The sequence below is a fragment of the Protomyces lactucae-debilis genome (assembly GCF_002105105.1).
Source record: "Protomyces lactucae-debilis strain 12-1054 chromosome Unknown BCR37scaffold_7, whole genome shotgun sequence".
Lineage (NCBI taxonomy): Eukaryota > Fungi > Ascomycota > Taphrinomycetes > Taphrinales > Protomycetaceae > Protomyces > Protomyces lactucae-debilis.
This window is the reverse complement of record NW_024467999.1, coordinates 474,080-500,192: the sequence shown is the minus strand read 5'-3', so window position 1 is coordinate 500,192 and position 26,113 is coordinate 474,080. Positions and strand designations below refer to the sequence as shown.

The following is a 26,113-nucleotide window of genomic DNA, read 5'->3' as shown; positions in this document are numbered from 1 at the left end:
ATCAATGCAACCAAAGTGCATCACCCTCTCCGGATGTCCTTTGACCGCGATCTGAAGCGCAAATCACAAGCAAAGTACGATGACCGCTTCGAGAGCATGCAGAAGGAAGCGCGCGATTGGATTGAGCAAGTCTTGGGCGAGAGGCTGGAGCCTGTGGATGCCGACCTGTGCGACTGCCTCAAGGATGGCGTAGCGCTGTGCAAGCTCGTCAACAAGGTGTCACCTGGTGCTAGCAAATACAAAGCATCCTCCATGCCGTTTGTGCAAATGGAAAATATCAGCCAGTTCCTGGCCTTTTCATCGCGGCTTGGCATGCCGCCGCAAGACACTTTCCAGACGATTGATCTGTTTGAGCGCAAGAACGTCTTTCAAGTCGTTCAAGCGATCCATACCTTTTCTAGGTTTGCAGTGCAAAAGGGTGGCTTGGATGCGCCTGTTCTTGGACCAAAGCTTGCGACTTCCAGGACAATGGAATTTACACCTGAACAGCTCAACGAAGCCAAGAATCATGTTAATACATTGCAGTACGGCAAGCACAATGGCTCGACCAATGTCTTGCGTGGCAGCAGACGCGATCCAGCGGGCAACTTTCACTAAAGAAGATACTATGCTCTATGTATGGAAGAAATCCGTCATTTTCGGTTCGCGCCTCTTCAATGCTGCGCGCGCCCTTCGTGGTTGCGAAACTGCATGCTGTATCGGCTTGATGTCCTCCTCTTTCTTCTCAACCTCTTCTTCTGCTTTTTCCGGGCATTCACTTTGCGCAAACGATCTCGGTGGGTGATTGCCAAACAATTCCTCTTCCAACGCCACATCTGCCTCCAAGTCGACAACGCGCTCCTCTATGCCGCTATCGGGTCAGCGCCTGCTTTCGCAAGGGATTAAAGAAATATTGTTTCACACATACGCATCAGGGTCAATGTAGTCGGCACGCTCTTGTAGCCAACCGCCAAACACTTGGAATCGGTGGTTGAGTTCCTGTCGCCAATGTAATCCATAGTTGCTTTCAAACGCACCTGTATTAGGCATCGTTTTTGCATAAAAGACGCGTGAAACCCGAGAGTGAAGAAGCGCCATGCAACACATCGTGCATGGTTCATGTGTGACGAAAATATACAGACCCGAGCAGAGATAGCCAAGGGAAGCGCTCGCACCTGGTTCGAGACGTCGAGCCACTTCATGTGCAGCGACACTTGCAACGAGATCCAAAATGCAATGCTTGAGTGGGTGAGCAGCCGATGAGCGGTTATCAGACACGCGTGCAATCTCGACTTGCTTGACTGGATCCCATGCAATGGCTGCAATTGGCAGTTCTTGTGTATGTTCCTCTGCTTGCTGACGCGCAAATGCCATGAGTTGTTCCATGACTGGTTCGTAGGTTGCCAGATCCTGCTGCGTCATGACAACCCTACGTTGCGATGGTGGTCGCCAGTTGAGTGGCCAGTGTTTTTGCCAGTCTTCGAGCTGCTGGAGCGTCAGAGCTGGATACTTAGGAACAGCACACCTCTCAAGTTCATACCCTAATCCCTGGGCAGTCAAGAGCGCCTGAAGTTCTGCTTGTGTCTTGCATTCTGTGCTGCACAAGATTGCTTGGACTTGTTGAGGTCTGGCAGTGGTTCCCTCTTCAAGTTTGACGCGTTTATTCTGGCCTTCAAGTGGACGCATACGCTTGAGATGGGATAGCTCCACCTTGTCATCTTGGCGAAGCGTACTCGCAATAAACTTGAATAGTCTACCGGAATGCTTCGCTTGAATATTTGTTGTCCAGACATCAATTGTCTCGAGTGGCCGAGACTCAAGGTTGGAAGGAACGCACTGGAAGGGCAAGTCACCTTCTGGGACGATTTCTACCCCCTTGGACTTAGCGTGGATGGGGTGTTTGATGTCAGGCATTGGCGCATTGTTCTCCGTCAAGCCATTGCTCTTGGCACTCTTGACGGGTGACTTGTTGAAGAAGTTGGCAATGTTTGACTTGTTCTCCTTTGAATCAATGGGAATGATGTATTCTGCAGAGCTCGTGCCGACTTTGCCAACCTCTTTGCGCACCTGATAGCAGTCGAGATCCCCTGAAAAGGGTTTGAGCATTCTAACAAGCTCTGGCGTCCATGCATCTTCATCTAGCCAGCATTTTGCCTCTTCCTTGTCGAGAATCAATGGCATACGGTCATGTAACCAGGCTAGCTTGTCATTCGCGGCAGTCGTGACGATTGTGAAGGTTCGGATGACCTCCTCACTACCTTCGTACTGCACAGTATCGTACAGACCAGCCAACAACATCATGCGACCATCCGTATGCCTCGTGAAATGTGGGATCTTTGTGGTTCCCTTCTTGAGCCATTCAAAGTACCCTTGCACAGGCACAATACAGCGCTTCCTACCCTTGAGCGAGTTCCACATGCCTCGGTTCTCCTTGAGTGAGTCATCCCTGCAATTGATTGTCTTGAGTTGACCAGCTGTATCAGGAGCGCGCTTCGTCCAGAATGGAATGAGTCCCCAACGCATGCCTTGCAGGACATGCTTGGTGACGTGACCTGCCGTGTGTCCCTCACCGAACTCATGCTCGCTTGTGCGATCGCGTCGATAGACTGCTTGCGTTGTGGTCGGAGCGACGTTGAATGAGGGATGGAGCGCTTGCATGTCTCGCGATTCGTCAATGGCTAGGTCGACATTGGCGAGGTGCTGAGCAATCTCATCAGCTGCAAAGCTTTGTGCGAAGCGTCCACACATGATGCAGCTATGTGTCTACCTCTAACAAGCGGAGCGCAGAGACTGAGGGAAGTTCTCGGAGATCTCAGCAAGGAGTTAAGCTGTCAGCATGGATGGCAAGTGTAGTAGAGCTGGTGTAGCACACGTATGGTGGTCTCTGTGGCACCAAATCTTTTCCCTTCAGGCAAATGAGAGATCCAACACACAATTGGAAATGCTATTCATTACTATCTATGTGATCGGAGTACATTGTTGACTACTGATCTATGTGCTGCTCAATTGACATACCGACGGGCTCGATTCTGTTTTCTCGCAAAGAGCGCTCAGTCAAGAGCGACGAGGACAAACCCCATCTATGCGCGTAAAGTGCCAATCAGGAAATTTGCATCGCAGAAGCGTGTAGCAGGTGTGATGAGTAGCGTGCATCTCATCATTCCATGCTTTGCTGGCTTGCTTCAGTCCATAGAGCGCCTTCTTGAGCTTGACGAAATGAAGAACCATCACACTCCATTCCTGATTGAGCAAGGTAAGATCAAGCTCAACTATGTCGGCACAAAACTGCAGGAAGCCGATCGATCTCCTTACCAAACTTGCTCCACGTCCTGCATTGGAGATGCAACGACTGCTTGTCGGCCTCGTCTTGCTTCCGCTGATATCTCTCTGCCACGTCAGTGCTCATACACTGACCTTTAGTTTAGTCTTAGCTGGCAAGAGCGCTATCCTCTTGTTCCCATTCGATTTGAGGCTTACTTGCAGCTACACTGCGTCCCTGTGTTTACCATCTGCGACTAAAGCCTCGCATGTTCGCCAACTCCGATCAAGGTGCCAAGATACGCATCCACAATTATCGACCATACATGGTTGTCGATTGATTTGAAATACAATCATGCATTCGTGATAAGGACAACCGAGAAGTGCAGCGCCAATGCTGCTTGGGTCGCAGTCTTGGTGTGTTCATCCTTCTATCAATGAGAGTGATGTAGATTGGCAAGCAGGTCGGACAGTAAACTCACTTCAGTCACTTTGGCTGTTACAGTTTGCATCCAAGTGCTAGCTGGGAACATCATCAGCACTCAAAGGAGTCACTGCACCTGCCAATCATCCAATACTTATTCAACTCGTTGCCTTTTGGTATCTGGATTGCCAGCAAAATCGCTTTCACGCTTCTTCATTTGCTTTGCCAACAGCTTGCGCTGCCGCCGCTCGCGGTCGTGCTCTTTGAACTTGCTGCCGTCATCAGAAGAATCTCCATCCTTTGCTGTGCTTGCTGTGGCAGGTTCTAAACTCTTTGGTGAGCGCTTTGCTTGCGCAGTGGGAACCGTTGTCTTTCTGCTCGAGTCAACCGTTGTCATCGTGGATCGCGAGTATCCTTGTAGAGCGCCAGGCCGAAGCGTAAATCCGCGATCTAGCTCGAGTCGCGTGAAGGGCTTGTAGCCTCCTTCCAAATCCCGCTGCGCAGCGCCAGAGAGGAGCAGGTCTAGCAAATACTTGCGACTTGTTGCAGAGGGAATGGTCGCACCGCCCAGCACACCCAGAGCAGCTATCTGGTTCTTATAGGTCTTTGACAGTCGATTGATCTTGTTGCCTTCCTCATCTTGACGACGCACGCTGTAGGCCAGGTCATCGAGACGATAGAGTCGAGTGAGGTTCAGACGCGCTGAGGGCTTGCGTGATTCTTTTTCGCTTTCGGGTGCCTTCCAAAGATAGAGCTCGCCTTCATCCATGATGCCTGGACATGCTCGAAACAATTGCTTGTAACACTGCGCTGGAGGATGATGTCAAGCTTGAGCTCTGGACGTAGTTGAAGTGGCTCACGTGATCTCTTTGTTGGCTGCTACAATCAAACCTGCTCCACTCTTTCGCTACACTCTGCACGCTTTGTTCTCTTGCAATTCTTCTTAATTTGCTCCGACTCTGCTCCATAGCTTTATCATGAGACGTCTTGCTCTTGTCGTCTACGACGCGCTGCTGGAATTGTATCGACTTCCCTCTTAGCATCGCTGGAGCATGAGCAGGCCTCTGCACCAGCATGCGCGCGAGTTCAGCAACGAAGCGCTCTATAATCTCAATGAAGCACTGGGCAATCCGTATCTTCAACCGGAACAGCGCAAGGAATCACTACCAAAACCGTACCTGGGTCTGGGTGCGCGACTTAGTCAAGTTTGGCTCAATCAGTGGACGGTGCTACTGATTTTGGTTGCAGTGCGTCTGGCTATTGCTGCTTCTAGTCTACGCGGGCAGCTGGAAGATGGTCGTGAGCAGGTTCAAGCTGCTTGTTCTGCACTTGAGGTAACGGCGAGCACGGCACTCTCTGTTCCGCACTATGTTGCTCGGGGCGCTAATTCACTGGTCGCCATCTCGATTGATGCTTCAGTGACGGCAGTAGCTGCAGTACTGCAGGGGCTCTTAACAGCTGTAGAGGAGATTGTGCTCTTCTTCATCAATACCTTCAAGTCGACCTACATCTGTCTTCTGGAACTAGCGGTCGAAGGATCCATTGGTGCCGTGCTGGACGCAGTAGAGACGATCGGCAATGTGCTCAATTCGACACTGAAGGCTCTCGGCGAAGACATCCAAGAGGCAACGACAGACGCCAATTCAGCCATCAACAAAGTCGCAGGCTTCATTGAAAAAGCAAGCGCGTTCCTCGGCCAAAAGCTTGATATCCCAACCGTTGCTATTCCTCTTGCGCCTCTGCAGGATTTTCAGATACCCTCATCATTCGATCAAGGTCTCGACAAAGCGCGTTCTGCATTGAATTTGGACGCCGTGCAAAATGCGACAGATGCAGTGATTCGCCTTCCCTTTGAACAGCTCAAGATACTTGTGGACGCACGATTCGACAATTTTGCCTTCAACAAAAGCCTCTTACCCGTACCCTCCAAAGAAACGCTCTCTTTCTGTGCAGAAGCAGCGCTGGATGAGACCTTTGATGATGTAGTGGATGGCGTCATGAAGACTTACCACATCATCCTTGCTCTACTTATCGTTTTTGCTGCACTCATTGCACTCTTCTTTGCCGGTCTTGCAGTCTGGCAATGGCGCACGCTCAATCGTCACGCACACATGGCTGCTGCGCTGAGCAAAGAAATCGACGCAGACCCACTTGAACGACTCCTTATTGCAACACACCCGCTTCAATACCAATTGACAACGAAGTTGACTCGCACAAGTCATCCTCGCAGTCGTCAACTCGTGCGTTGGTGGGTGGCATATGTCTCGCATGGGCCAGCGGCATTTGTCTTGCTTCTAGCAATTGCTGGTTTATTGAGTTGTGCACTACAAGCCATCATGCTGCATAGCCTGCAGTCTGCAACCCCAGATCTGGCAGAGTCAGCAGGCCAGGTGACTGCGCAGGTAGAAGCCCTTTTGTCTTCCAAAGCAACAGCGTGGGCAAATGACACGAATGTGCAGATTGGCACGCTACAAGGAGAGCTGAATAATGATTTGTTGGGTTGGGTGACGACTGGCACTGAGACAGTCAATCAGACGCTTAATGTGTTTACAGACACATTGATTGAGACACTTAAGGTGACATTTGGCGGAACGATTCTGTACGAGCCCATCTTGTCTGTCTTCAACTGCCTCCTTCTCGTCAAGATCAGGGGTATCGAGACTGGTTTGACGTGGGTCCATGAACAGGCGCACATCAATCTACCGGTGGTCCCTGCGTCAACGCTCATGCTACAGCTAGCAGGCGACGATGCATTAATGGACAAATCACCAGGTCAATCTGTCTCGGAGGGCATCACCTCCATCTTGGCAAAAGTCGCAAAACTATGGCGAAAGAGCATCAAACAGGAAGCAATCACAGCAGGTATTCTTTTAGGCGTTTGGGTGCTTGTCGCCCTGTTGGGACTACTGCGCTGTCTCTTTGTCGGGACTCATGTTGGTGCTTGGTTCGCCTCGATGCCAATCCTGGGGCCGTTACGCAAATCTGACATCAGCCAGCCGTTGAGCATACAGCGCCAAACAGCAAGGATACCAGACTCAGCGAGTAGTTTCGGACAACGGGGTGTATTGCCAGCTTTGGCAAGAGACGACAAGAGTAGTCTGCACAGTGATACCAAGTCGCGTTTATCAGAGGTGACTGACTTGGATGCGTTGTACATGGATCGCGAAACGGCGCCGATAGTGGAACGTGTTGGCCTCGTACCGAAGATTCATGCGCTTCTTGGTCAAGTTCCTGGTCATCACAAGAGTGTAGTACCCATCACTAGCTGAGTAGATAATATATGCATCTTTGACGGTCCTGAATGAGCCACGGGCCTTTAAGTATTTCTACTTCCGCTTGCTAACAATGCTTGCTTTCATACAACTGTAGTGAATGCCAAACTATAGAAGCTCAACATGGACAGCTCAATTTGTCAAGGAAAGTGGCTCGCATTCAGCTGGCTGAGGAGTGGTGGCGGCGCACGAGTCTGCAGTCTTATCAACCTGCACAACACCTGGACGGCCATCAAAAAAGATGTAGGAGTGGCGTCCAGTACATTCTGGGTCCGAATGGGCGGCTGCATCTTGGAAGTAATGAGCAATTGAAGTACGCTGTCGATTTTGTATAGTGCGAATGACCCTGATCACCACCTTTGCAGTACGTGTAATTTCGCGAGCACTCCGATTGCTCCTGCTAGGCGCGACCTGTCGTAAAAGCCAGGCGTTTTTTGGCGGTGCCTCACATTAAGATCATCCACGAGAGATCAAAACGAACAAGTCGTTTATGCGCATCAATAGTCTGCCATTGAACTACGCAACAAGACAGCTTGAAGAGAAGAGCTTGAGTAGAAATGAGAAAAAGCTTTGTGTGGCACTCCCATTGCTGATTTCAACACATGGGTAGCACACAAGAAGGAGGCGAGCGAAGCTTCAATGAGCCCAAACAGCACATCTATCGCCTAAGACGGTCATCGAACTGAATCGAACCAGCCTTTCAATAACTGAAAAGCGTTCGCTGGGTCGTCCTCGGGGACGACATGGCCAGCCTTGTCGAATCGTGCGTAGAGCAAGTTCTTCGCGCGCCATTTCACTCCGCCTGACCACTTGACGGGAGCGTTCTTAGCGGCCTTGAAAGCAGCTGCACCAGACCAGACGAGTTGATCGAGGACTGCTTCGAGGCCAATGAAAGGGATTCGAGCATCCCCTGTGAACTGTCAGTATAACTTGAACCAAAAGACAATACTTACACAAGCCCGAATAAATCAGAACAGGAATGCCGGCATCCAAAAGCCCTGCTATAGTCGGCCCGGTGTCGAGGCCCTCATCTCCGCTCTCTATGCTTGAGACTAGGATTTTGTGACTGAATGCGTGAAAAACGCCGGGGTCTGCCCCAAACGCAGCTGCAACATCGGAACGCTCCAAATACTGTTCAGCTAGCGGAGCCTTTGCATCGCAGAATCCCGACATGTCTGGACAATAACGGTTGATTTGGTAGATGTCCGTTCCGCTGTCGAATAGGACAGTATACAGCTCGTTCAAACATGAATGGATTGCCTCGTCTACGTCCTGACGTGCGGCGCGCCCTTTTTTGCCACCCAAGCGAGTGTACTTTGCCCACAACGCTTTGCAATGAGTTGCCCCAGCTGACATGCTAGCGCATGCTGTTGCATTGACTAGAATTTTGACAATGGGATAGGGTTTGAGGCAAGCATAATCATAAATCGTTGGATCCTGCACAGCTGCGTTAAGATACCCACCTCCAATGACAAGAGAGCGCAAGGGAATGTGATACCTGGCTTTTTTGGCTTTTTTCATATTTTTGATTTGCATCGAGCACCTTTTGAGCCAGTGCGGGGATCCACTTGCCTGCATAGGACTCCCCAGTCAAGTGAAGTGGGTTCTGTTTCATTTGCGGGAAGGCCTGGTAGAATAGATGAAGCAACATGACCATGTCATCTGCTACCTGTGAGGTAGTGTCCCGGGGATCTGCAGTCGTGCTGAAGGAGTAGCCGGTGCCAGCACTTGTATTAGCTTCAATTTGAACGAAGGGAGAAGGACGAACGGTTGATCCACATAGATCATATTGGCAAACTTGTTCCAAGAATAGGAATTGGCTTTGGTTGATTTGCCGTCGATGAGGCATGGCCCATTTTCGAGGAGAAGACCGAAGGGAAGACTGCTTGCACCAGGACCTCCTTGCATCCAGATGGCAACAGGATCCTCGAGAGGTTTGGATTGAGACTCGAAGAAGACAAAGTAGATGTGGCGTTTATTATGGTCAAAGGAGAGGTAGCCTGTATAGCCGCTCCCGGCACCTTCACAGACAGTACCGAGCTTGGTGTCTGCCTTCTTGATGCGTAAGACTGCGCTGGGGTAACGGGGATCTGTGATCAACCACTCAGTCTTGCATCCGACTTGCTGAGGAGAGCTGATACATGAGTCTGCAGTCTTATTGATCTGCACGCCACTTGAATGGCGGTTATCAGAAAAGACGGCCGCAGCCAGGTGACTGAAAAGGAGGGGCGCCCAGTACATTTCAACGGCCACAGGTTGGTGAGTACTGAGACTGCATTTGCGAGCAGGCGTCCACTTATTTATAGAGCAATAGAGCAAATGTCCCCTGAGTTCCATTTCTGCGACTCAACCCCTGTCAAGTACTTGACGTGGCCTGTCGAGTCTAGACTCAAGTTTCGTGAAGAAGGCACATGTTGATGGAGCATCGTCTCGTTAATTTGTCAATGGACTACGCGACAGGATAGCTTAGAAGAAGGTGCTTGATGGAAGAAACGGGTAAGCGCAATTGCTGCAGGCCCCAAAGACGCTAACAGCTTGCTGGAGAAAACGAAGCGAAAGAAAGCTTTGATGTGCTTGTCGAGCATTGATATTAAGCCGTAAGTCCGTCAATCCAGGCATCAAGGATATCAAAAGCACTGGCTAGATCATCCTCAGGGATGATGCGCAGCATGCCAGTGCGAAGAAGACGCGGAATCTGATCATGTTGCGCGACTTGCCCGAAACAGGCCGGAATCACCGCATGTAGCAGTCGAGTACATGAATAGACGCGAGCTGATTGTATCTGCCAAGCTTTACTCAGTTCGGCATTATCTGTTCAGCAGAACAAGACTGGCTCGAGTTGATGATGGTGAAGAGCAGAAGTGGCAATTTACAAGGCGCGAAAAGTAAATTGTAGTTCAAGTTCAAGTTCAACGCATCATATTTGGCCACAACATATACACAGGCGATGCCGCCGCTGAAGCGCAGGGCCGAGTCGTCTGAGTCGGATCGCTCTCGTTTGCCAAATCCCAACTCACGACGGCATCGCCCTGCTTCACAAGCAGTCGATTTGACCACACCAACGCAACACGCTCCCGAAATCATTGATCTCTCTTCCGACTCTGAGTCTGAAGTTCTTGCAGAGTCAGGCGATACAGGTGCTGGTGATAGTCAAGGGGAGGTGATTCGACAAGCTGCAAATGAAGAAGGGGATCCACGACTTTCTCATTTCCAGTGCGTCATTTGTTTAGATGATCCGACGGATTTGACAGCGACGCGATGTGGTCATTTATTCTGCCATGTGTGTATTACGCAGGCGTTACGAGCATCGCAGGGAACAGCGAGGATGGCGGGGACGGCGAATGGTGCGTGTCCTGTGTGTCGCAAGTCAGTCACGGCGAAGAGCCTGTTGCCGTTGTCGATATTGAAGGGAGTCAGACCACCGGAGGATGTTTCTCAATGACTGATGCTTATGAGAAGGATGAATAATGTCATAGCCCTGTGCCAGTCTCTTAGACTCTACTTATCCATGGCCAGGCTCTGTTCTTCTCCATCTGAAAATATTTCTGCGACAGAAGCTCAAATAGCAGTACGTACCGGTCCTGATCCTACTCCTCCTGCTTACATTCTCTACTACTGCCTGATGCTTCTGCGTCGCGTACCACTCCTTCTCTCATTCCTTCTTTCACCGTGCAGCGCAAAAGAAGAAGTGCTCGATCCAGACTGCACCATCACCCATCCAACCACAAAGGAATTCTACGACCTACGCGGCCTCTCGCGCTTCCCTGATGAACAGCATGCTGTGGATTGGCATGCAAACCCGTACGACTATGGACCTGCCAAAGGTGGTAATTTCTCATTGAATGTCTGCGCGCCCTTGATACGCAGTACCCAGAAATTGAGCAAGTCGCAAAATATCTCTGCCATGTATACCGATGAAGATGAGAAGATGGTCTCACTTGGGCAAACCTCAACGACGCTCAAGTTTAGAGGGAAGAAACTCATCTTGGAGTATACTGGCGGCAGTGCGTGTCCCGGTGATACGTCGTATAAGCGATCGACGTTGATTGTCTTTACGTGTGATGCAGCGATGGTCGGTACAGCGAGTGTGAGTTACTTGGGAGAAGTCAATGACTGTGGGTTTGTGTTTGAGTATCGCACCTTTCGAGCGTGTGCAACAACACCGGATGTATCGAGTGCACTGTCGCCTGGTGTCGTGTTTGCTATTATCCTGGGGGTGGCCTTGCTGGTGTATATGGTGGGTGGGTGTATGTACAACCGGACAGTCCTGCACCAAGCTGGATGGCGACAAGTGCCGCATGCGGATCTATGGCAGTCGATGGGCGTCTGGATGCAGGATGCAGTGAGTGGCCTGCTGGGTCGGTTGGGCCTGGGCAGTCGTGGCAGACAGGGCTATGCTGGCTACAGGCCTACTCGGGATGCTGGGTACAGTGATGGGCTGCATGCTGCTGAGCGCGGGAGTATCGACCGTGACAATGCGCTGATTGATGACTTGGATGACGACCGGTGGTAGCTCAGTATTTGCTTCTATATCTATCTAGCTAAGGCCTTCTATATCTGCCTACTATATCATCTAGCTGTTGTAGCTGAAGTCTTCCCCGGATTTCATCGTGACTTCATCATCCGCCAACTCATGCGACCAGCACCCTCCCTCGACCAACCTGCCACCTCATCCACATCAAGCAGAGCAGCATCACCCAGCACAGTCTTCCCAGATCTTCACCTTCAAGCGCCAGGATCTGCCCATCTACGCATGTTGGAAGCAACGCCCCTAGCAACACCACCCACCACAACCGCGGCTTCCTTCCTTCAACCGCAGCAATCTACAACTGCAAGCATCATCAGCAGCAGTAGTAGCAGCAACATAGGACGAACAAGTATGAACGCTCCGTCTGTCACAAATGGCAAAGTGCGCAAGCCAAAGTCAAGAAGTAGTTCGCTCATGGTGCCACCTGCATCACGCTACCTCGCCACCACGACCAACCATCCATCAGCCTCAGTCAACAGCGTACATACACTGACCAGCTATACTGAACCGTGCAGCAGTAGTAAAAATCAAGCGCGACACGGCATGGCTGGCAACACAAGCAGAAACGCAAGTAGAGGTCAACATGGCATGCATCTCACCACTGCTTTATTCTATACACCGCTCTCACCACACTTACAAGCACTTGCATCACCTGCTGGCCCATGCACGCCGTTCCTATTGGAAGAAGAGGAGGGTGGTGATTATATGGGGAGGGAAGAGGCGCATCGTGTTGCGTTGGGAGAAGCACTACGGAGTCGTGTCTGTGCGCTTGAAGAAGATGCAGCAGGTGGTACTGATGGTGGGAGACAGGCAGGTTGGCGGCGGAGTTACTCTTCTGTGCTTGCGTCTGGGATGCCAGGGATGAGCCCGTCATGAGTGCTCAGTCTCAGTAGACAGTAGGCAGTACTAAGTAGGAGCATCTAACCCTGCTGCCGTAAAGAACAAAAATTCCTTCAGCAGACTCAGTCTACACTCACTCACCCATCCAACAACTCGCCATGTTCTCCCTCCTCAGACACTCAGCACGCCTCGCATCAAAGGCATCTGCTGCACACACTGCCCAGTTCTCCCTCACAACAAAGGCACTCGAGAAGAACCTCTACCTCGGCAACCTCTCATGGACACTCACTCCGGACACCTTGCGTTCTGCCATTGCTCAACATGTTGCTTCCGCTCACATTGAAGCATCTGCTGAGGGTGGAGCAAGTGACTCTGCTGTCTTGTCTGCAGAAGAAATTGAGGGACACCTGCAAGACCTCAACATCATCACCGACCGACTCTCCGGACGATCACGTGGCTATGGATTCCTCAGGATTGATGATGACCAGGTTGGTGAGCAAGTCCTTGCGGCACTAGCAGAGTGTGAAGTGGAAGGCAGACAAATCAATTGTCGTGAAGCTGAATCGAGACCTGCCTTTGGCGCCGGCGGTGGTGGTGGTGGTGATCGTCCAAGACGGCCGTATGATGGTGGCGAGAGGCGCAGTAATGGATACAACGGTGGCAGCGTCGGTGGCTCGTACGGCGGTCGTAATGCTCGCGAAGGGGGTGATAGGCGTGGTGGCAGTGGTGGGTATGGTGAACGTCGTGGCAACAATGACCGTGGTGGCCGTCGTGGCGATGGCTATGGCGAGTCTCGCGACTACTAGATCATTGTCTAACATCGTTCATTTGACTATTCAGCATGCTATGAGGCTGTAGCATCAGTCGCAACAAGAGATAGAACATTTCCCCTTCAATGCTGTGGACTCGCCTGATGCGTAACAGCGATGTCAGGTTTATCGAGCCTCTCTTCGTGTAGACAGCTGGCCTCGACCTCATCCTGCCCCTGATGCCGTCTTCGCCGCATGATCCAGTGGACCAGAGCAGAACATGCCACGACCAGTGCAAACACACCAACGATACCACCGCCAATCACATCAAACCGATCACCCGCACGGCCAACCCCGTCCCACACCGCGCCGTGCAAGTGTCGCGTCTCTTTAATCAGCGTGAGCAGTTGTAGCATGCCGATGGTCAAGGCCACCAAAACACTCATCAGCGTGAGTAAGATTGCATAGTAGAGTCGTGCAATCTTGTTGCCAGCAAACAAGGTTGAATCGTATGCCCAAACCATACAAGCGCCATCAATCGTATCAACCAGCAACATCCCTGCCATGAACAAGAATGGAAAGACCAAGATGACATAGATGGGGGTCCCACGCGTTGCTTGGATGCTCGCAATAGCGAGTAATGCCACTTCAGTGGAGGTATCAAAGCCAAGGCCAAAGAGCACACCGAGTGGGTACATCTTCCAGGGGCGATCCACCAGTTTGAAGAGTCGTCCACAGAGTCTGAACAGGGGTCCATGATGCACATGCGGCTTCTCTTCAACATCCTCCGTTTCTTGACCAGCAAGACGACGACGTCGTTGAGCGAGTTGTCGTCGCATACTCTTTATCAATCGAACGAGCACAAACAGGTTGGCAAGGCCAATGAGTAGTAAGAATGCCATACTCACCGACACACCAATGATCCCACCCACCTCCTCAAACCCACCAAACCTATCTGCAATCGCTGCACTACTTGCACCGACAATGATACACGTCACCAAAACAACCGTTGAATGACCGAGTGAGAACCAAAGTCCCACACTCACAGGTCGCTGACCCTCAGCAACGAGACGTCGCGTCATGTTGTCAATGGCTGAGATGTGGTCTGCGTCAAGGGCATGTCGAAGACCATAGGTATACGCTAATGTGCCAGGTCCCAAGAGTGCCGTGTATTTGCGAAAGACAAAAGCAGCAGCGATCCAAATGATGAGGTTGAAGCAGATTGCAGCGAGGACGGGGAGGAAGGGAAGGTAGGTCGTTTTGAGCAAGAGTGAGAGGTGTTTTATGCGAGAGAGAAGAGCTTCTGTGCGTAGCATCGTGTTGAGCCTGGCAGCGAGCGTGTAGACTCTGTAGAGAGTGTCATTCACGGCATATATGGAAAAGTCGCATGAGGCCGCGGTCGGGGAGAAGTAAAGATAAAGAGATAGTGGAAAGACCAGTAGTCACACAAGCACATAAGACTAAGCCATAATACCATAAGCATCACAGCAAGCGATCGCATCAATCACACCAGCTAGATCGAGAAACAGCATTGTCACATTGACTACAACAGCTGCAATTGTACGTGCATCATCAGCTCAGTGAATCTCCTTCGGCTCACCAATACGCGGATGCAGATTTCGCTCCCATTTCGAGCCTCCAGGGAATGTCGGTACTATCGTGTTAGTTGATTGCTTTATCATGGTACTCTCAGCAGACGAATGCTAGCCAAGAGCACAAATGCCACTTCAACATACCAATATAAGGATCCGGATGCTTCCGCGCAACCAACATCTCCTCGCCCTTCCTCAACAAATCCTCAACAAGCCTCGGATTCGTCACTTGTCGATTCGCCTCGAATCGCTTGCGAATGGCAGCTGCCTCCTCGAACCACAATTCGCGGTGGACAGTCCAGTCTCGTGTAAGTGTCAGGGATCGCTTGTAGAGAGACGCGACGCGCGAGCGATGAATGCTGCTCATCCTGTGTTGTTGTGAGCAGTCTGTGAAGCTGTCTGGCTGTGTAAGTGCTTTCTATTGCGTTTGCTTTGGGTTGTTGCAGTGGAGGAGGTGACGAGATGGCACGCACAAAGCAGGATGGAAGATGCAGATAGCAGCAGACTGAGCAGTGAGCAGTATAGATGGCAGATGAAGGCGAAAAGAGGCTAGAGGGATATCAGAGCTGATCTCGATGCACTGCAATGGCTTCTCCGTCTACAAGTCAGTCGTTAGGCATTCACAGGCGTTATGGACTAAGCTATTGAAGATGTGCAACGAGAGAAGACCTTAAGCGGCGACCCTCTGCAGCCCAGCAGCTTCCCTGTACTCTCCCTTCTCCTGCGAGCTCTTGACTATCTCCAGCACTCGCATTGGAAGGCGATGATTATAGCAGTCACAGGATCAATACATGCGAGTAGTGACCCTAACCCCACAAATTTCGCTCGCTGGACAAGACTCAGGCACCAGCAGCAACTTGAACAGCCATCAATCCATCATGAGCGAATCCGTTGTACTTCGTGGAACCCTCGAGGGACACTCCAACTGGGTCACTGCCCTCGCCACCAGTGCAGAAAACCCAGACTTGCTCGTGTCTGCCTCGCGCGACAAGACCTTGCTCGTTTGGCAAATCACCCGCGATGAAGGCAGCTACGGCGTGCCCAGGCGTTCCCTCAAGGGCCACAATGGCTTCGTTTCTGATGTCGCCATCTCCTCAGACGGTCAATACGCCCTTTCCTCATCATGGGACCACACTTTGCGTCTCTGGGACCTCAACACGGGTTTGACCACAAAGCGATTTGTTGGCCACACCAGCGATGTCCTCTCCGTCTCCTTCTCTGCCAACAACAGGCAGATTGTGTCTGGTTCGCGTGACCGCACCATCAAGCTCTGGAACACTCTTGGTGACTGCAAGTTCACCATCCAGGAGAAGGGACACTCCGAGTGGGTCTCGTGCGTGCGATTCTCACCCAACCCTGAGGCTTCCGTGATTGTCTCTGCCGGCTGGGACAAGGTTGTCAAGGTAAGTTTATTCACTGAGCTCGAGTCTGTATGCGCTGCATCGAATGTGGCTGTATGCAGACGACGTCCAATCCTTGTCCTCCGGGGCATTGAGAGAGGAGGAAGCGAGCCTGAGCATAAAGTCCAAAAAAAAAGAAACCAAGCACGTTGTCTTGTCAACTCGTGCGTCAAATGACCTGACGGGTCTGTTTGCGTACCTTTTGGCAAGCGCGTTGCACACTCTGTCATTGAGAGATTTGCAGTGACGCTGTAATCCATTCATGTTTGGTGCTGCATCAGTTTTTTCACAATCTGACGCTTCTCTCTTTCTTGGCCCCTTTGCAAAGGCTTTGCGAATGTGATGTCAGAAGATGTATATTTGCTACTTCAGAAGCCGTCACTGGCTCATGAGATCAACGCATCACCATTACTGATTCATTCTCCTCTTTCTCTGGGATTAGGATTGTCTACCCGACAATCATTTACTATGACCAGATTTGCTAACACACTGTGTAGGTTTGGGAGTCGACTCGTTGCAAGCTCGTCACGAACCACCATGGTCACAACGGCTACATCAACGTGGTCACCGTGTCTCCCGATGGTTCGCTCTGTGCTTCCGGTGGCAAGGACGGCACCACCATGCTTTGGGACCTCAACGACTCAAAGCACCTCTACTCACTCGAGTGTGGTCAGGAGATTCACTCCCTCGTGTTCTCCCCTAACCGATACTGGCTTTGTGCCGCAACTGGCTCTGTCATCAAGATCTTTGACCTTGAGACCAAGCTCGTTGTTGAGGAGCTCAAGGTTGACTTTGTCGGTGTCGGCAAGAAGTCCCAGGAGCCTCAGGTTACTTCCCTCAGCTGGTCGGCTGACGGTGCAACCCTCTTCTCTGGCTACACTGACGGTCTCATCCGGGTATGTTGCTTGCTTGATTATGAGAATGTTGCTAACAGTAGGTCTGGTCGGTCGTTTAGTTGCATACAGAAAGAAGTAGATTACACACCAAAAAATGCATTATTCCATCTCACAATGTTGCCCATAGCAGGGCTCGCTGTACTTGCCGCAAAGTCTCCTTTGTGTCTTCAAACGTAGCCAATGCAATCGCCTCTTCCAAGTCAAGCCACCGCGCCTCAGCAACTTCTGATTCTTGTAGAGTCAAGGTCCCTTCGACAAGACACGCCCAGTATGTGACTTGCTTCTGTGTCCTTCTTTCGGGATTCGTGTAGTGTTCCTCAAATGTCTGCTCTGAGAGTAGCATCTTACTGACTTGCAAGCCTGTCTCTTCTTTCAATTCTCGTTCTGCAGCAGCACGAGGAGATGCATCGTCTTGCTCAGCGTGGCCTTTGGGAATAGACCATTGAAGGCCTGATGCATAAAGTGTTTGGTGAATCAAGAGCACTTCTAGCTTTTTGCCCTTGGACCCGGAGGTTGTAGAACGAAGTGGAATGATGCCATAGCTTTGCTCTGTCTCGTCAACCATTCTGGTTTCTCGTGTGGTTGGCTGAGACACGTCAAATTTCGTTCCTGGCTCCCTACACCTCATCCTAAGTCTGCTTCCAAAATGGTTCTCAAGGCCATTGATTATGATGCTGCTCGGTCGACACTACAGATCCTAGACCAGCTAGTACTACCTCATAATATGCTCTATATCCCCATCCACAACAGTCAAGACGCATTTGATGCCATCAAGAGCATGAAGGTCCGTGGTGCGCCTGCTATTGCTCTTGTCGCCATTCTTGGCCTTGCTGTTGATCTCGAGCACAACTTCAAACCCTCAAAAAAGACTGCTGAAGAGATAAAGGCTTGGCTTATTGACAGGCTAGATTTTCTGGTTCAGTCGAGACCTACGGCCGTCAATTTGCATGATGCTGCAGAAAAGCTCAAAAGGGTCATCTCTGGTACGTTCTCTGATGGTGCGACTATTGCAAAGAGATACAAGGAAGCGGCAGAAGCTATGTTTGCGAGTGATTTGCAGGATAATCTCTCCATCGGCCGTCATGGCGCAAGGCATATTCTCAATCTTGCAAAAGGAAGACCAATCAACATGTTAACAATCTGCAATACCGGTTCTCTTGCAACATCAGGCTACGGAACAGCCTACAGCGTGCTCTATCAGCTTCACGAAGTAATAGCCCTGACGCACGCTTATTTCTGCGAGACACGACCGTATAACCAAGGCGCTCGTCTCACCGCCACAGAACTCCACTATGACGGGATTCCATCCACCATGGTTCTCGACAGTTCTATCGCTGCACTACTAGCAGGTGCCAATCCAGCATGTCCCACAACGACAAACGGTAGTGGTATCACAGCTATTGTTGTCGGTGCTGATCGTGTTGCTCGGAATGGTGATACCGCCAATAAAATTGGAACGCAACAGTTGGCCACCTTGGCACGATTCGCTGGTGTTCCTTTCTTTGTGGCTGCACCCTGGACGACGATTGATTTGCAGACACCATCAGGCAAGGAGATTACGATTGAGCAACGCCCAGCAAGCGAAGTCCGACGTGTCGCTGGTGCTCTCCTGAGTGATGACGGATCGGTGGTGTTGAGCAGCGATGGACAGGTCCAGCGTGGATTTGTGGAAGTGGTCAAGGAGGAGATTGCTGTTTGGAATCCAGCGTTTGATGTCACGCCGTATGCGCTCATCAGTGGCATCATCACGGAACGTGATGTGTATGTCAAAAATGCACAGGGAGTCTTTGAGCTTGCAGAAGAGGCAGCAAAAGTACCTAGCCAGTCAAAACCATCGACTGTGACAACATCAAATGAGGAGCATCAATAGATTGAAGAGATAAGTATGCAGTTATAGAATGATAGAATGATTGAAAGAGCGCTTCCTGATGACCGAGTGTCGGTCCTTACCCGTTGAATGGTTTCTCAGCAAGCCACTGCTTGACCATCTTGAGTGATGCTTCAGGTTGGTCATACGGTACCATGTGACCAGCTCCCCAAATGCGTGTGTAGACCAAGTTCTTGTACTGCCAAGTAAGACCTCCCGACCATGCAGTCTGGTTGTTGGCAGCTTGGTGGCGATACCCAGCTTGTCCCGACCATGGCAATGCATTCAAGAACCGCTCATTCCCAACAAAGTTGCAGATCCAGTCGAGTGTGCCAACATAATTGAGTACACGCAGCCCAGAATCAAGGATAGATGCGACGAGAGGTGCCGATGCAATGTAAGGATCACCGCTCTTGTAGAAACCTTGGAAGACCTTATTAGAGCAACCTGTAAAGTGTTTGACGTGTTTCGAGACGCCAAAGGCTTTGCGTACTTCGGGCTTGTTGAGGTAGGTGGAAATGGCGTCCTCAATTTCATAGCAAAGCTCGCCTTTGCAGCGTTTCGTCACATCGTATGGGTTGAGATTTGCATCGACATATGGTTGCATGAATGCTTCGTCGCAAAAGTCAGCAGCAGCACCACCAATGTATGAGTCAGGGAACGTTTCGGCCGCCTTGAGCAGATATTCGCACCTCGCCACTTTTGTCTCCATCGTCGAACAAACAGTCTCATTGAGCACCGGTCCGCTACCAGTCACATTGGTGCAGGCGATGTCCCAAGCAGAGGTTGCCTGATGGAGGTTGTCGTAAATGCCATTGCCAATCAGAACAGATGCAAGCGGGATTAGGTCTTTGTTGCGAGACTGCTTGATGGCCAGTTCATTCTCCTCGATGATATGAGCCGCAAAGGTAGGAATATACTTCCCTGCATAAGACTCACCAGCAAAGTGTAATGGAAGCTGCTGATGACGAGGGAAGGCACGATACCAAAGCCGCCAAAAGGCAAGAATGTCCTCTGCTGCCGCTTCAGTACGGTCCACCTCTGCCCCAGGTTCAGCATAGGAGAAGCCAACACCGACTGGTTGATCAAGGAAGACGATTGATGCAGCTTCAGTCCAGGCATAGTCATTCTTGGTCGTGCCTGAACCATCAAGCTTGACACGGCAGCTGCCCAGCTCCATGAGCCAGCCCGTTGTTGAGGAGCATCCAGGGCCGCCATTGATCCACATGACCAAAGGGTCATTCATAGGATCATTGCGAGATTCAAAGTAAGCAAAATAGAAGTGCTTGGTACCCCGCTCAACAGACAGGTAACCCGTATAGCCGTTGCCAGCTCCCTCACAGTAGTCATTCAGACCTGAATCTGTCTGACGCACGCGAAGAGTATGGTCTGGCAAGTCTGGCAGTGCAAAAGTCACGTAGTCTGCATCGTCGGCAGTTTTGCCTGCATGAGATGCCTTGGCTGCTGCGGAGAAGGGGACTTGGAGGGCGTCGCCCTTTTTGGGCACTTGAGGAGCTGCAAGCGCATCAAACGGCTTCTTGCCAGGATGAGCGAACATGGCACTGGCGCTAGCCACCAGCCATAGAGAGAGGAGCATCTGGTCTCTATCTACGATGGTAGTCAGATGTAGACTCAGTCGGAAGGCGAGTGTCCGTCGCGTCGTCATGCTGCTCCCACATTCACGTGCAGGGGTCGGCGCTGCGGTCTGGAAGCCTCCGTCAACTGTGGGGGCCAGGCAGTGGGGCAGGATTACTGATTACATTAGAACCTGTAGCTGGCTCTTCTTCCGCAATCAACAGCTGCATCATGCCTGCCTACAGAAACAATACATTCAAGGACGGCCTCTTCAAGGGAAAGGTCGTCTTCTGCACCGGTGGAGCAGGTTCTATTTGCGGGCGACAGGTTGAGGCCCTTGTCATTCTAGGTGCCAATGCCGTGATTACAGGCCGTAACAAGGAGAAGACGGAGAAGCGAGCTGCCGAGATGTCGCAGCTCCGACCAGGAGCAAAGGTCATTGGTATGGCTGTTGATGTTCGTGATGCAAAGGCCATGGCTGCAGCTGCTGCAGAGACAGTCTCGAAGCTCGGCAGTCTCGATTTTTGCATCGCCGGAGCAGCTGGCAACTTCTTGGCCAAGATTGACAACTTGAGTGCCAATGCCTTCAAGACTGTCATTGACATTGATGTGCTCGGTTCCTACAATACCATCAAGGCTTGTATCCCTCATCTCAAGAAGAGTCGTGGACGCGTTCTCTTCATTTCTGCTACATTGCACTACCAGGGTACGCCCTTCCAGGCACATGTCTCGGCAGCCAAAGCAGCTATTGATGCGCTCTCACAGTCCATTTGTGTGGAGTTTGGACCATACGGCATCACATCAAACGTGATTGCCCCTGGCCCTATCGCCAACACGGAAGGTATGTCGAGGCTTCTGCCGCAGTCTATGAAGGACCAGATGGATCGCAAGATTCCAATGCAGAAGCAAGGTGATGTCGATGACATTGCTGATGCAACCATCTACTTGTTTGCACCATCAGGTGATTGGGTCTCTGGACAAATTCTGATCGTAGACGGCGGTGCCTGGCACAATGCTCAGGGCTCATTGCCATACCCTGAAGCCATCTTGGATGGAGAGCTGCCAGACGACGTTAAGCAGAGGCCGCCAACGAAGCTTTAAGCTGATTTGCAATAGGAATTTCAAGCATGCGGCGTATTCCTATAAGAAGATCCAGGACAGCCGAATTGTGGCAATTTGCCAATTGTTAATGATATGGTGTAGTGAAAAGCTTATACCTCTGAGCTCAAAAAAACGATGTACCCTGTTTCAGCCATCGTGCCAGCATTACCTGTGCAACAGCAGGCTGAGTCTCAGGTACATCGTGACCGGCATTCGCAACCCGGAGGTAGACCAAATTCTTGTAAGACCAACCGACACCGCCTTCCCATTTGCGTGGCGTCTGCCTTGATTTGACGTAACCCGCTTTGCTTGACCAAGACAGTGACTCAAGGACATTCTCGACTCCGATGTAATTGTATAGAAAGTCTTCTGCATGATAAGCATCAACTGACAAGAATGGGTGACTTACTTTCGCCAACATAGAACAACGTGGGCAGACCAGATTCGAGAACAGCGATCAAGACAGGAGTGATTGCATCCGACCAATCTCCATTATTGAGACTATCATCAAAAATCGCGCCGGTGCACAAGGAGAAACTCTTTGTCTGACTCCCAAAAGCTGTTCGCACCTCAGCTCGACGTAAGAATTGTTCTGCGAGAGGGGCCAGCACATCACAGTCTGCTGATAGATCTGGACAATGGCGGCGAACATCGTAAAGATCGTAGCCGGCATCTTGAACAGCATATTGAAATTTTTCAAGACAGTATTCACGAGCCTTTATGACAAGCTCCTGCGTGGGCTTCCCGGCCTGTCGTGCCTTGACGACCTGGTCCCAAAGGCTCAAGCATTGAGCATGATCCGATTGCATTTCTTTGCATGTTTTAATGTCGAACAAGGGGCCATTGGAACTGGCATTGGAGCAGGCATAGTCATACCAGGCCGGCTCTTGTATGGCGACGTCTAGAACCGGGTTGCCGACCATCATGGAAGCCAGTGGAATTTGCAGCTGGGCACCATCCTTGTTCAACTTGATCAATTTGCTTGCAAGCCAGGGCAAGTGCTTTCCTGCATTCGATTCGCCAGCCAGATGGAGTGGTAGATTCTGAAAGGGAGGAAAAATCTTGTTGAGCAGCTGAATGAGTGCAACCAGATCATCAGCCGCAGCAGAAGCTCGCTTTGCGGTTGGCCCACCAGTAGTAAAGGAATAACCTGTGTCGGCACTTCTTATTAGCTCTGTCAATGGAGCAAGAGTGACTTACGGCTCATCGACGTATAGCATATTGGCAACATTGTTCCAGGAGTTTTCATTGCGTTTCGTTGTCTTGTCCACAATGAGACACGGGCCATGCTCTGTCAGGAGACCATAGCCAATGGATGAACACCCTGGCCCGCCATTGAGCCAAAGCACGAGAGGATCGTGCAAAGGTTCGCGACGCGACTCAAAGAAGACAAAGTAGAGGTGTCGTGTTCCATTTGCGAGAGAGACATATCCAGTGTAGCCGTTACCGGCACCATCACAGTACTTACCAAGCTGAGTGTCTTTTGCTTTGAGATGCAAGACGGCGTCAGGCACATCCTTATTCGAGTAGTGCCAAGAATCTGGAAACTGAGTTGTCCATTGGTTGGTGTCTGGCAAACGAGTGCGTGAGTCTGGAGTGAAGTATGGCTTAGCCCCTTTGTTGTCAGAAAAGAAGGCAGCAGCGCTGGGAATGAGGGAGACAAGTGACAACGGTACCATCCTTGCAAGCTATTGCCGGAGACAAGTGTTTCTGCCGGTGTATGCCGACTGTGTCAGATTGTTGGGATGTTTTGGGTCAGCTGCTGCCTCTGATCCAACATGTTGAAGTCGCCAGGCTATTCAGGGATGCCAGAGCCGGGTCTGAGACACGTTTTTCTTGGCACAAAGGACTTGCCGTCCCAAAGTCTCCAATAAAATTTCCCCTGAATTTCAAGAACAGAGAGTCTCCCAGCTTTGGATTAGTATTTCCAGATTCTCGCTCGGTCGATGTGACACATTGGACACAAGAGAAGCACTGCTTGAGATTTTAAGCATTTAGATTCTTTGAAAGAGCTCTATCCAAAAGTTGTTGAGATGCAAGGTGGAGTTTATGACAAATTGTCCCGGCAAGTAACCCAGCAGTGTTCAGGACTTGAAATGACCTGGGCCGTGGCGGACATACAGCGATGCGCTCAAAAAAATGACGTACCCTTTTTGAGCCATCTCGCTAGCAGCTCAAGTGCTATGGCAGGCTGAGATTCAGGCACGGCATGACCTGCATTTGCCACACGGAGATAGACCAAGTTCTTGTAAGACCAACCGAAACCTCCTTCCCACTTGCGCGCAGTCTGCTTCGATTGGGAGTAGCCTGTGCTGCCTGACCAGAACAGCGAGTCAAGATACTTTTCAACCCCGATGTAATTGCACACAAAGTCATCTGACTGGTGAGCGCCATTCGACAGAAACGTGAGACTTACTTTCGCCAACGTAGAGCAAGATGGGTAGTCCGAACTCGAGAATAGGCACCAAGGTTGGAGTGATCGTTTCTGAGTAATCTCCATTGTCGAGACTAAAGCCGAAGATTGTTGAATTGCACAAAGAGAAGCCTTTGGTCTGACTTCCGAAAGCTTTTCGCACATTAGCTCGACGTAGAAAGTGTTCTGCAAGACCTGGCAGTGAATCACAGTCTCCTGATTGATCCGGACAACGGCGGCGAACGTCGTAGAGATCGTAACCAGCGTCTTGGCTAGCGTGTTGAATCTTGTCAACGCAATAGTTACGGGCCTTCACGTCAAGCTTGTGCGAGAACTTCCCTGCGCTTCGAGCTTTGACAAACCTCGCCCAATGTTTCTGACATCGCGCGTGACGCAACTGCATATCTGTGCAGGTGCTTGTGTTGAACAGGCGGCCAATGGAACTAGCATTGGAGCAAGCATAGTCAAACCAGGCCGGCATCTGTATGGAGAAATCAAAAGCTGGATTACCCAATATCATGGATGCAAGTGGAATCTGCGGCTTAGTTGCATCCTTATTCAATTCGATCAGCTTCTTGGCAAGGTAGGGCAGGTGCTTTCCTGCGTTCGATTCACCAGTCAGATGGAGTGGTAGGTTTTGAAACGGAGGAAAAACCTTGTTGAGCAGCTGAATAAGTGCAACCAAATCATCAGCCGCAGCAGAAGCTCGCTTCGCGGTCGGCCCACCAGTGGTAAAGGAATAACCTGTGTCGGCACTTCTTATTAGCTCTGTCAACGAAGTAGGAGTGACTCACGGCTCATCAACGTATAGCATGTTGGCTATGTTGTTCCAGGAGCGCTTGTTGCGTCTCGTTGACTCGCCATCGATGAGACACGGACCATGCTCTGTCAAGAGACCATAACCAATGGATGAGCAGCCTGGCCCACCATTGAGCCACAGGACCAGAGGATCATGCAGGGGCGCACGGCGTGACTCAAACAATACAAAGTAGAGATGTCGCGTACCATTTGCAAGAGAGACGTATCCGGTTTGACCGCTGCCAGCACCAACACAATACCTACCAAGCTGAGTTTCCCTTGCCTTCAGATGCAACACAGCGTCAGGTACATCATCGCTCGAGTAGTGCCAATAGTCCGGGAACTGAGTTGCCCATCGGCCGTTGTCTGGCAACCGAATGGACGGGTTCGATTCGATGAGTGGATTGACTCTTTTGCCGTCGGTGAAGAAGGCAGCCGCGCTGGAAACAAACTTGACCAGTGACTGCAGAAGCAGCATTCGTTTCAGCTGTCGTGGATCAGTCTTGGCGATATGAATTTGCCATCCCGGCAATTCTGACGGAAGTTGGCCCCTGAGAAGTAAGCCCTTAAATATAGGAAATTCATCTCTGTGTCAGTCTGTCAAACCTATACGGATCTCTCATCGCATTCCCGTTGAGCCAAATGTGACTAGTCCGTAGAGCAAACGCTGCAGCTCCGTGAACCCGATTCGTTAGGCTGCTTTCAGGGGTCAGTGCTCATCAGCAGACACTTCCTGGATCCAACTTCCATCCCGCGGGATTGCGAATCTCTTTCGTAAATGACACTCTGGTCCGCCGGACCTTGGATCTGGCGCTGCATGAAGGCCTGTACGCATGACTTGACCTTGAAGCAGACGCTTCTTCTGATTGCTTGATTCGCCTGACTCGACGAGGCGAATGTTGATACAATCAAAGATGACCCGCACGCGATATAGAGACTCGTAGAGAACGGTAAGCTTGTGTGGTTCTGTCTGGACTCTGTAGCAGCGGAATGCGCAACAATTACTTGGAAAGCATGTACAATGGAATGGGCTGGACATGACTGCATTGACTACACGCCATACTGATACTCTGACCACTTCTTTGCATAAAAAGCTGACGCTGCGGCTCCAAGGACGCTCAGCCCAATGGGTACAGGCGCTCTGAATTGCGTTTTTGCCATGCGCGGAATCGCTGAGCCCAAAAGCAAAAGACTGTTGCCAAGGGCGAGTTCAACACCGTAGTCTTTGTTCTCTTTGATGCGCATGCCTGCGATACCATAGCCAACCCCGAGACCGAGTCCAGCAATCAGAGACGGCATCGACCGTGTTTTGAAATAACCTGCTGTACCTCCAGCGGCCACTACGCGGTCAGTATCGTTCTTGTAGGTCAGAAGGCTTACAAAGGGCAGCCATGGTGAAGCTTGGATGCTCTGCCATGATG

At 50.9% G+C, this 26,113-nt stretch overlaps 18 protein-coding genes across 18 annotated transcripts; 8 read left to right on the top strand and 10 right to left on the bottom strand.

Moving 5' to 3' along the window:
• Positions 1-96: 96 nt before the first annotated feature.
• Positions 97-597, top strand: BCR37DRAFT_346214 (calponin homology domain-containing protein; the record flags this gene model as incomplete). Its single annotated transcript, XM_040867677.1, has 1 exon — positions 97-597. The coding sequence occupies one exon, from the start codon at positions 97-99 to the stop codon at positions 595-597; it is 501 nt and encodes a 166-aa protein (XP_040726166.1).
• BCR37DRAFT_378883 (uncharacterized protein) lies at positions 569-2,858 on the bottom strand. The gene has a single exon (XM_040869144.1). It carries the CDS (start codon positions 2,725-2,727, stop codon positions 898-900), a length of 1,830 nt encoding a protein of 609 aa, XP_040726165.1. The 5' UTR covers positions 2,728-2,858; the 3' UTR covers positions 569-897.
• A 749-nt stretch (positions 2,859-3,607) lies between these two features.
• Positions 3,608-4,537, bottom strand: BCR37DRAFT_283982 (uncharacterized protein). Its single transcript, XM_040866840.1, has one exon. The coding sequence runs from the start codon at positions 4,428-4,430 to the stop codon at positions 3,816-3,818; it is 615 nt and encodes a 204-aa protein (XP_040726164.1). The 5' UTR covers positions 4,431-4,537; the 3' UTR covers positions 3,608-3,815.
• Positions 4,538-4,568: 31 nt separating this feature from the next.
• On the top strand, positions 4,569-7,008 carry BCR37DRAFT_366825 (uncharacterized protein). The gene has a single exon (XM_040868286.1). The coding sequence runs from the start codon at positions 4,714-4,716 to the stop codon at positions 6,928-6,930; it is 2,217 nt and encodes a 738-aa protein (XP_040726163.1). The 5' UTR covers positions 4,569-4,713; the 3' UTR covers positions 6,931-7,008.
• A 599-nt stretch (positions 7,009-7,607) lies between these two features.
• BCR37DRAFT_386855 (Alpha/Beta hydrolase protein) lies at positions 7,608-9,174 on the bottom strand (the record flags this gene model as incomplete). The annotated part of the gene is made up of 4 exons (XM_040870485.1): positions 7,608-7,843; positions 7,887-8,370; positions 8,432-8,636; positions 8,702-9,174. The coding sequence occupies 4 exons, from the start codon at positions 9,172-9,174 to the stop codon at positions 7,608-7,610; spliced, it is 1,398 nt and encodes a 465-aa protein (XP_040726162.1).
• A 1,462-nt stretch (positions 9,175-10,636) lies between these two features.
• BCR37DRAFT_338900 (mannose-6-phosphate receptor binding domain-containing protein) lies at positions 10,637-11,272 on the top strand (the record flags this gene model as incomplete). The annotated part of the gene is made up of 1 exon (XM_040867315.1): positions 10,637-11,272. A coding segment is annotated over one exon (636 nt), but the record flags the coding sequence as incomplete, so codon positions are not given.
• Positions 11,273-11,566: 294 nt separating this feature from the next.
• On the top strand, positions 11,567-12,337 carry BCR37DRAFT_392312 (uncharacterized protein; the record flags this gene model as incomplete). Its single annotated transcript, XM_040871133.1, has 1 exon — positions 11,567-12,337. One exon carries the CDS (start codon positions 11,567-11,569, stop codon positions 12,335-12,337), a length of 771 nt encoding a protein of 256 aa, XP_040726160.1.
• A 122-nt stretch (positions 12,338-12,459) lies between these two features.
• Positions 12,460-13,107, top strand: BCR37DRAFT_345949 (uncharacterized protein; the record flags this gene model as incomplete). Its single annotated transcript, XM_040867649.1, has 2 exons — positions 12,460-12,624; positions 12,703-13,107. 2 exons carry the CDS (start codon positions 12,460-12,462, stop codon positions 13,105-13,107), a joined length of 570 nt encoding a protein of 189 aa, XP_040726159.1.
• Positions 13,108-13,275: 168 nt separating this feature from the next.
• Positions 13,276-14,366, bottom strand: BCR37DRAFT_386853 (high-affinity nickel-transport protein-domain-containing protein; the record flags this gene model as incomplete). Its single annotated transcript, XM_040870484.1, has 2 exons — positions 13,276-13,286; positions 13,355-14,366. 2 exons carry the CDS (start codon positions 14,364-14,366, stop codon positions 13,276-13,278), a joined length of 1,023 nt encoding a protein of 340 aa, XP_040726158.1.
• A 119-nt stretch (positions 14,367-14,485) lies between these two features.
• Positions 14,486-15,189, bottom strand: BCR37DRAFT_378876 (uncharacterized protein). Its single transcript, XM_040869143.1, has 2 exons — positions 14,787-15,189; positions 14,486-14,704 (listed from the first exon to the last, which is right to left on the bottom strand). Exons 1-2 carry the CDS (start codon positions 15,007-15,009, stop codon positions 14,628-14,630), a joined length of 300 nt encoding a protein of 99 aa, XP_040726157.1. The 5' UTR covers positions 15,010-15,189; the 3' UTR covers positions 14,486-14,627.
• Positions 15,190-15,520: 331 nt separating this feature from the next.
• BCR37DRAFT_386852 (guanine nucleotide-binding protein subunit beta-like protein) lies at positions 15,521-16,997 on the top strand (the record flags this gene model as incomplete). Its single annotated transcript, XM_040870483.1, has 3 exons — positions 15,521-16,045; positions 16,540-16,938; positions 16,980-16,997. 3 exons carry the CDS (start codon positions 15,521-15,523, stop codon positions 16,995-16,997), a joined length of 942 nt encoding a protein of 313 aa, XP_040726156.1.
• BCR37DRAFT_378873 (NUDIX hydrolase domain-like protein) lies at positions 16,979-17,518 on the bottom strand. Its single transcript, XM_040869142.1, has one exon. It carries the CDS (start codon positions 17,501-17,503, stop codon positions 17,048-17,050), a length of 456 nt encoding a protein of 151 aa, XP_040726155.1. The 5' UTR covers positions 17,504-17,518; the 3' UTR covers positions 16,979-17,047.
• Positions 17,519-17,556: 38 nt separating this feature from the next.
• On the top strand, positions 17,557-19,073 carry BCR37DRAFT_283588 (uncharacterized protein). The gene has a single exon (XM_040866838.1). It carries the CDS (start codon positions 17,585-17,587, stop codon positions 18,806-18,808), a length of 1,224 nt encoding a protein of 407 aa, XP_040726154.1. The 5' UTR covers positions 17,557-17,584; the 3' UTR covers positions 18,809-19,073.
• Positions 18,885-20,548, bottom strand: BCR37DRAFT_409799 (carboxypeptidase Y; the record flags this gene model as incomplete). Its single annotated transcript, XM_040872163.1, has 2 exons — positions 20,418-20,548; positions 18,885-20,227 (listed from the first exon to the last, which is right to left on the bottom strand). The coding sequence occupies exons 1-2, from the start codon at positions 20,482-20,484 to the stop codon at positions 18,885-18,887; spliced, it is 1,410 nt and encodes a 469-aa protein (XP_040726153.1). The 5' UTR covers positions 20,485-20,548.
• BCR37DRAFT_283410 (uncharacterized protein) lies at positions 20,539-21,689 on the top strand. Its single transcript, XM_040866837.1, has one exon. The coding sequence runs from the start codon at positions 20,612-20,614 to the stop codon at positions 21,479-21,481; it is 870 nt and encodes a 289-aa protein (XP_040726152.1). The 5' UTR covers positions 20,539-20,611; the 3' UTR covers positions 21,482-21,689.
• BCR37DRAFT_284140 (Alpha/Beta hydrolase protein) lies at positions 21,356-23,386 on the bottom strand. The gene is made up of 3 exons (XM_040866841.1): positions 22,682-23,386; positions 21,891-22,642; positions 21,356-21,850 (listed from the first exon to the last, which is right to left on the bottom strand). The coding sequence occupies exons 1-3, from the start codon at positions 23,158-23,160 to the stop codon at positions 21,606-21,608; spliced, it is 1,476 nt and encodes a 491-aa protein (XP_040726151.1). The 5' UTR covers positions 23,161-23,386; the 3' UTR covers positions 21,356-21,605.
• Positions 23,191-25,282, bottom strand: BCR37DRAFT_282869 (Alpha/Beta hydrolase protein). The gene is made up of 3 exons (XM_040866836.1): positions 24,689-25,282; positions 23,898-24,649; positions 23,191-23,857 (listed from the first exon to the last, which is right to left on the bottom strand). The coding sequence occupies exons 1-3, from the start codon at positions 25,168-25,170 to the stop codon at positions 23,613-23,615; spliced, it is 1,479 nt and encodes a 492-aa protein (XP_040726150.1). The 5' UTR covers positions 25,171-25,282; the 3' UTR covers positions 23,191-23,612.
• Positions 25,283-25,742: 460 nt separating this feature from the next.
• On the bottom strand, positions 25,743-26,109 carry BCR37DRAFT_345907 (transmembrane proteins 14C-domain-containing protein; the record flags this gene model as incomplete). Its single annotated transcript, XM_040867646.1, has 2 exons — positions 25,743-26,032; positions 26,073-26,109. 2 exons carry the CDS (start codon positions 26,107-26,109, stop codon positions 25,743-25,745), a joined length of 327 nt encoding a protein of 108 aa, XP_040726149.1.
• Between the last annotated feature and the right edge of the window lie 4 nt (positions 26,110-26,113).